Raw genomic sequence first — 8,466 nt, forward strand, 5'->3', positions numbered from 1 at the left:
ATTATTATACTGGGGGGGGATCATGTGACAGGTGGTGTGAATGTGGCTCTGTTTGTGTCCAGATATAGCAGAGCTAATTTTTATACGTGTGATCTTACACAGGGCTGCAGGTAGACTTATGACAAAGTCAGCTCTGCTACATCTGGGTTGACGCTCTTGGTTTCTCTGATGCAGAGTTTTGCCATCCAATAGTTAATATTCCACCATATGCAGTGACTTTCTTGGGATCAGCAGTTCGGTCCCCAAACATCCTGGGTGTAGGGTTGTCCTTTGTCTCTTCTAGGACTGGGCTTAGGGGTATGTGACCTCTGTGGCCACCAAGGACGCATTAGCTGCCACGGAGAGGACCACGGTATTATGAGAGCACTGAATGGTATTATCTGGTCAGTGTGGTGGTATGTGAGAACTGTACTGTATTATTATTGGAGCGCCACACTGCGGTTTTATTGGAGCACCGTTCAGTGCGGCTGTTGTAGTCGAGCGCTGTGCGGCTGTTGTAGTCGAGCGCCGTGCGGCTGTTGTAGTCGAGCGCCGTGCGGCTGTTGTAGTCGAGCGCCGTATGACGCCGTGATTCGAGCGCTGTGCGGCTGTTGTAGTCGGGCGCCGTATGACGCCGCGATTAGAGCGCCGTGCGGCTCTGCCTACAGGTCTGTTCTGTTCTGAAGCCCCAGCATGTGTGTCGGTTGTAGATCTACAGTGCGTTACGGTACGGTCACACAACGTAGATTTTCTGCAGCAAAATTTCCAACAAATCCGTGTCGGATTTGTCGTAGATTTTTTTTACTCGCCACATTCCCAACTAAAAAGCATGCACTGCACAGATTGACCTGCTGAGGATTTAAAACCCGCCATGTAGTAAACCTACCGCAGAGAGTGGTTTTTCTGCCTATAGGTCCAGGTGTATTATCAGCAGGACAAAACCCCCGACCCATCTGCTCGCAGCCCTAACGACCCCCTCCTGACAGCATCTAGATATGTTGTGTGCTGCTAGACCCCCTCCGACAGCAGCTTCTCCTGCCCCAGGGAGCAAAGAATCGGGCATGTCGGCATCCATCATGCCCAAGCTGTCTTTTTGCCATCAGGGCGAGGGTCGGAGGACCCCCTTACACATTAGATAACCACGCGGTTTATAGGAAGTGCCGCTGTTTTCCCGCCACTCGTGTTGTCCTTTTAAAGCTGAAAGTCAATAGGATTTAGTCTCCTCCATTGTTCTCAGGAATGTCTCCAAACATAGGAAATCTAAGGTGGGGGTCCGGCCGCTCACACACAATTAATACAGGAAGTTATCAATTAACCAGAAGCCGTCACCTGTATGTGTGCAATGAGATTAGGATAACGCGGCTGCTTCCTTCCAGAAACAGCGCCACCCTTGACGACAGGTTGTGTCTGGTAGTGCAGCTCAGCCCCATTCCAGTAAATGCCTGACCTGTTATCAGCACAGTGGATACCCTCCGGATATAACGTGTAATGTCTGAGGGGGTGGAGCATGACAGGCGTTCTCTGCATCCGGGTGTCATGCCCCGCCCCCTAAGACAGTGTATTGGTTGTATCTGGAGTCATCAGGCTGCCATACACAGTATCTGTATCCTCACTGCCATGCAGCCTTCTGTTATCACATATATCTGGCTTAAAGGGGTTGTCTCATCATGGACAACGGGGGCATATCGCTAGGATATGCCCCCATTGTCTTATAGGTGCAGGTCCCACCACTGGGACCCGCAAGTGAAGGAGAACACACTGCGCATGCGCAGCCATCCTCCATTCATTTTCTATGGGGGCAGCGAAAATAGCCGAGCTCAGCGTTTTTCGTCTTCCCCATAGAAATGAATGGGAGCAGGGGCCGCGCATGCGCAGTACGCTCCCATTCACTTCTATGGGGAGCCGCAAGGTGTTGGCTGGAGGACTCCGGTCCGGCCATCACCTTGCGGGGCCCCGTTCTCTATATAGGTGTGGGTCCTATAAGACAATGGGGGCATATCCTAGCGATATGCCCCCATTGACATTGTCTATGATGAGACAACCCCTTTAAGGCAGTAATACACATCCCGATGTGGCAGACGATTGTCGGGAGGGAAGCGTTCTCTACCCCCAAACGCCAGCCCGTAGCGGAGGAGACTGTGGCTATTACATGCAGCGATCTCCTCTGCAGTATAGAAACCACAATCTGCCGCCTGCAGATAATTTTTTAACATGTCAAGATTTGGGTTACCCGTTCATCGGGTAATCGGCGGCAGTATTACACCGCCAGATGATCGCTAGTAAGCGTTACTACGAACACTCGTGTAATACAGGCTTTAGATACACGACTCAGCAGATAAAATTAGCCATAATAGGATTAGATACCTGGTTCAGCAGACTGTATCACATGTCATAAGCTTAGATACACCAGGCTCTGCAGACAGTAGCACACATAATGGACTTAGATACCTGGCTCAGAAGGCAGTACCACACATTGCGGGCTTAGATACACCAGGCTCTGCAGACTGTATCACATGTCATAGGTTTAGATACACCAAGCTCTGCAGACTGTATCACACATGGTAGGTTTAGATACACCAGGCTTTGCAGAAAGTATCTCACTTAATGGACTTGGATACTTGGCTCAGCAGACAGTACCACACATGGTGGGCTTGGATACACCAGGCTCTGCAGACAGTATCACGTGTCATAGGTTTAGATACAGCAAGCTCTGGAGACTGTAGCACATAGGTTAGGTTTAAATATACCAGGTTCAGCGGACAGTATCATGTTAGGCTTAGATACACCAGGCTCTGCAGTCAGTATCGCACATAATGGACTTAGATACCTAGCTCAACAGCAGTACCACACATGGCGGTCTTGGATACATCAGGCTCTGCAGACAGTATCACACGTGGTAGGTTTAGATACACCAGGCTCTGCAGACAGTATCACACGTGGTAGGTATAGATACACCAGGCTCTGCAGACAGTATCACACGTGGTAGCCCATGCTGTCTTGGTATTTTGCAGGTCCCCGTGCTGCGCTGGGCGCCATGACGGTGACGTATACGGCTCGTGTGGCTAACGCCCGCTTTGGTGGCTTCTATAAGCTCCTGCTGCTGTGGCGGGGCAGTATATACAAGCTGTTATACAAGGAGTTCCTGGCGTTTTTCATCATGTACTCGGGCCTCAGTATAACGTACAGGTAAGATGGCTGCCATGGGGGTCATTCGCTGACTGGGGGCGTGATCTTGTGGTTTATATTTTTTCTGTTTTCTCAGGTTCTGCCTCGATGAGGATCAGAGACGCTGTTTTGAGAAAGTCTCACTTTACTGCAATAACTACGCCAATCTCATCCCCGTGTCCTTCGTTCTAGGTGAAAGAACCCGCCACCAACATTTTCCGACCATCATCCAGTTTATGATCAGTACACGTGTATATTTTGCCATATAGTGCCTCCAATCTCTGACGTTGACAGCATTTTGTGAAAAAACATGCCTAGGGGGCGCTCTTGTGTGTAATATTTCCTATGTGGTCCCTCAGGTTTCTATGTCACGCTGGTAGTGAACCGCTGGTGGAGTCAGTACCTCTCCATGCCGTTCCCGGACAGGGTCATGTGCGCCATCACCGCCACAGTGCACGGATCAGACGAGCGAGGGAGAATGTACCGCAGGACTCTGATGCGCTACTGCAGCATGTCCGGTCTCCTCATCCTGCGCTCTGTCAGCACGGCCGCCTTCAAGAGGTTCCCAACTATAGACCACGTGGTGGAAGCAGGTGAGGGTTGTCTTCGTCTTTCATTTGCCACTAGGTGGCGCTGTGGTGTAGACTGAACACTGTGAGAAGTATTAGGTCAGGATAGAAAAATGTTCCCTTTCACTGTCAGCAAGCAGGGTTCTTGAAACCTATGCAAAACATTTCATCACACCATCACACAATAATTAAGCTTCATTGCCTAAGATATGATATGCCCTTTAAGTAGAGGGAGGGGCCTGGTTGTGGGCGCCTGGTAATAACTAATTTCCCCTGCAGGATTTATGACGCGTCATGAGAGGAAGAGGTTTGAGAATCTGCGCTCCTCCTATAATAAGTACTGGGTCCCGTGCGTCTGGTTCTGCAGTCTGGCAGCGCAGGCGCGGAGTGAGGGCAGAATCCGAGATGACCACGCCTACAAAATGCTTATAGAGGTGAGTGAGGCGTCCGCCATTATGGAGCGATGCTCTGCAGGAGCTTGTTGGGGGTCTGTTACTGTAATGTCTTGTGCCATGACAATATTCCAGAATTTTATCCTGGTGAGTATTGTTCATTGTGGGGAATCCCTTTAAAAAACCTTTCTTAGGCCACTAGGGGGCGCTCACTGCATATGGTTTTAATATAGAGTTCAATGGAAGCTGAATATCTTTCCTTAGTCTTGGATGCAGGCACACACAAGGATAGCTTGTGGCGCCGTTGCCCTGCCCACTACACTAGGTGGCGCCGTTGCCCTGCCCACTACACTAGGTGGCGCCGTTGCCCTGCCCACTACACTAGGTGGCGCCGTTGCCCTGCCCACTACACTAGGTGGCGCCGTTGCCCTGCCTACTACACTAGGCACTAGGTGGCGCCGTTGCCCTGCCCACTACACTAGGTGGCGCCGTTGCCCTGCCCACTACACTAGGTGGCGCCGTTGCCCTGCCTACTACACTAGGTGGCGCTGGTCTTTTGGAATTCCTTGCAACTTCTTTCATTGTCTTTGTCTCCCTTGGAATGGAACAGAACCCTGCTAGCCCAGAGGGTAAATCGGAGGAGAAAAGTACACAGACAGAACTGAAAAGTAAAAGCTACTGGAGTGTTCAGCTCCAGTCTCCTGGTGGCATTAGGGTGACCCCTTGTGGCTGATGGGAGTATAGCACCTCCTGGAATGAAATCTGTGTATGCTATAAACTGGGCCACTTCTGTACCCCACAGGATTAGGACATTATTGTATCTTCTGTACTTGCAGGAGTTAAACGCTTTCCGTGGGCAATGCAGCATGCTCTTTCACTACGACTGGATCAGTGTGCCCCTCGTGTACACTCAGGTAAGCTCTTTATGCTTCCAAGCATGGACACTGGCCCTTTAAATTTATTAAATGAGGATATAATATTTCTCTATAATACACAATTATGTTTTAAAAAAAAAAATCAAAAAATTGTAACTGGTTTCTATGGTGTGCTTTTTTTTTTTTTTTTTTTTTGTGTCTAGAACAAATTCATGTTTTTGGTTTTTTCCCCACAAACGCCCCCCTGTGGCTGTATGTGGCATTGCAGCTTATTCCCATTTGAGTGAATTGAGCTGAGCTGCAGTACCAGACACTGCCCACATACAGGTGTGGCGGTGTGGCGCTGTGTCTGATAAAAGCAGGCCTTTTTTCTAATTATGGACATTTCTTTTTTTTATATCTCTGTTCTTGGTGTTAGGTGGTGACCATCGCGGTGTACAGCTACTTTCTGACATGTCTGATTGGACGGCAGTTCTTAGATCCCTCCCAGGGTTACGGCGGCCATGACCTCGATCTCTATGTCCCAGTCTTCACCCTCCTGCAGTTCTTCTTTTATGCCGGCTGGCTTAAGGTATATGTTCTATTATAACGTGGGGAAGGTCAGTGATATGTTATTGCATATGTTTACACACCCCTCCCCCATACTTTTTAGGTGGCAGAGCAGCTCATCAATCCTTTCGGGGAGGACGATGATGACTTTGATACCAACTTCTTGATCGATAGGAACTTCCAGGTAATGAAGGTTACCGACAGCACATCCGCAGGTTCACGTTAGCCCGTTTACAATGGCGTTGGATTGGGGGGGGGGGGGGTGACTTATGCAATTAGTGATTTAATCCATATTCCCAATACAGGGGGAATTTTTTTTTTAAAGTGAAGTGAAATTGCTAAATTCTAGTCTCTTCTCCCCCCCCCCCCCCCCCCCATTAATTGATCTTACCATATATCTATATTATTGCATTTTTGCTGCCACTAGGGGGAGCTCACCACATAGGGATTTATACAACTCCCATCGATACTAAATCCATCTGTGGTGAGCTCCCTCTAGTGGTGGAAGAAAAACCTAGGCCATAACTCTTCCCTCTGCCCATGTGCTAGGTGTCTATGCTGGGTGTAGATGAGATGTACGGGGATGTTCCCCTCCTGGAGAAGGATCGTTACTGGAATGACTCAGATCCGCGACCTCCATACACTGCAGCTACTTTATTCCAGAAGCTGCAGCCTTCCTTCCAAGGATCTACCTTTGACATGGCGTAAGTATCAAGTGCATTATAGTTTCTTCACCAGCTGAGATATATGGAGCTGTTTGTCGCAGTCTTCACACTATGCAGCAGCTTTAACTCTGTAGCATAGTGATATTAATAAAATGGCGCAACTGCAGCATTAGTTCATTCTTTAGGGGGGGATCAGCTACTAGAAACCCCCCCCCCCCCCACCCTTCCCCGCATCGGGGGTCGAGCAAGCCCAGCTATCTGTCAGTGTGCATGCTCGACGGCTGCTCCTTTCATTCATTCTTGTGAGTGGTGGTGGTCCCAGTGGTTGGGTCCTCACCGATCAGATTCTTATTTACAGGAATGAGGACTTTAAAGGTATTTTCCAAGAGTAACAGAGACCTCCCAGAGTGGCCTACCAACGATGAAGATCCTACTTACAGTACCTGGTCCTGGTGTCTAACGTTCCTGGGCCAGCTCTTCCTCTCCCTGCCGTGCTGGGGGGGAGGGATACGTGACCACTGCAGCCAATCGCAGTCCTCAACAGTGACCTGATCCTCCATTGTCATGGGTCTCTGCTGCGGCCTGTGCTTGGTTGCAGTGGTCACATGTCCCCACCGTTGACGGATGTTGATCTTGGCTCGGTAGGGGGAAGAAGAGCTGGCCCAGGAGCGTTAGACACCGGGACCAGGTAAGTATGATCTCCACCAAATGGCAGTCACTCTAGTCTAGGTGGTCTGTGTTACTCTTTGATAACCCCTTTAAACCTTGGGACAACCCTTGTAAAGGGATCCAAAAATATTCACCCTTGACTACTGTGCTCCTTATATGTCATGGAGACAACTAAAGCTTCTCTGCAGAATGAGGACCCTATCATCAAACAGCTCCTCATATCCCAGCGTCCTGTACCCCTGTCTGTGTGATATGGGGTACCAATGGTAATTTGTTTTCTTCTCAGTATTGCTAAGGAGGACATGCAGTTCCATCACCTCTCGGACATTGAGGAGATGAATGAAGAGACCTATACCCGTCCGTTCCCTCTCTTCACCCGCCTTCTCCCAGGTGTGGGGCCCTCTCCGCTCTCCTCTTCTGCCGCCCTCACTGCTCCATCTATGGCCCCTGAGAGCCAGATGAGACTGCTGAGACGATCGACCAGCTCGGCCTCCAGGAGTTCCGACAGCCTGTATGAGGAGAACCCAGAAGACGCTGAGACGCTTCCTCATCCTGAGACGCGACCCCCTGATGTACCACTACAGACCCTGTTCCGTATTGAAACTCAACAGTCTTTCATCCCTGTCAGTGAGCAGGCCGCCCATATAGCAGATGCCACTGCTGATGCCCAAAAGGTGGAGGACAGCGCCCTACCCGAGTCCTCATGAATGTATCATGAGCTAGAACGGTTAGGTAAATGGACAATGTGAAGTTGGACGTGATTCACCGCTGCAGACCATTTATCTCGTGTGCCAAAGACTTTGTATGTCCGAAATACCGCTGCTGCCAGAAACTAGATCAGTGTTTTTAGAAGAGATGGGAATTCATGCATTTCATTTTATAGTTATCAGTATTATCTGCTGAGTTTTTTACTATTTAATAAAAAAAAGTTTGTTACAGATGTTTTCTGATGTCCCTGAACTTTCATAGTAGTGGCCACAACACAACCCACATGGCGGCCACAATGTGCCCCCACACAGTAATAACACCCACAACAGTGCCAACTGCATCATGGTGATCATAATAGTGCTGTATTCTTGTACATAGGAGCAGTATTATATTAGTTATATTCTTGTACACAGGAGCAGTATTATAGTAGTTATATTCTTGTACATAGGAGCAGTATTATAGTAGTTATATTCTTGTACATAGGAGGCAGTATTATAGTAGTTATATTCTTGTACACAGGAGCAGTATAGTAGTTATATTCTTGTACATAGGAGGCAGTATTATAGTAGTTATATTCTTGTACATAGGAGCAGTATTATATTAGTTATATTCTTGTACACAGGAGCAGTATAGTAGTTATATTCTTGTACATAGGAGGCAGTATTATAGTAGTTATATTCTTGTACATAGGAGGCAGTATTATAGTAGTTATATTCTTGTACATAGGAGGCAGTATTATATTAGTTATATTCTTGTACATAGGAGGCAGTAATATAGTAGTTATATTCTTGTACACAGGAGCAGTATTATAGTAGTTATATTCTTGTACATAGGAGCAGTATTATAGTAGTTATATTCTTGTACATAGGAGGCAGTATTATAGTAGTTATATTCT

General features: G+C 48.2%; 1 protein-coding gene across 1 annotated transcript; it reads left to right on the forward strand.

Moving 5' to 3' along the window:
• The first annotated feature begins 3,013 nt into the window (after positions 1-3,013).
• BEST2 (bestrophin 2) lies at positions 3,014-7,674 on the forward strand. The gene is made up of 9 exons (XM_044282914.1): positions 3,014-3,165; positions 3,242-3,336; positions 3,504-3,737; positions 3,993-4,147; positions 4,942-5,019; positions 5,399-5,551; positions 5,633-5,713; positions 6,079-6,233; positions 7,150-7,674. The coding sequence occupies exons 1-9, from the start codon at positions 3,014-3,016 to the stop codon at positions 7,568-7,570; spliced, it is 1,524 nt and encodes a 507-aa protein (XP_044138849.1). The 3' UTR covers positions 7,571-7,674.
• The last annotated feature ends 792 nt before the right edge of the window (positions 7,675-8,466 follow it).

This window comes from Bufo gargarizans, chromosome 2 (assembly GCF_014858855.1).
Source record: "Bufo gargarizans isolate SCDJY-AF-19 chromosome 2, ASM1485885v1, whole genome shotgun sequence".
NCBI classification, from domain to species: domain Eukaryota; kingdom Metazoa; phylum Chordata; class Amphibia; order Anura; family Bufonidae; genus Bufo; species Bufo gargarizans.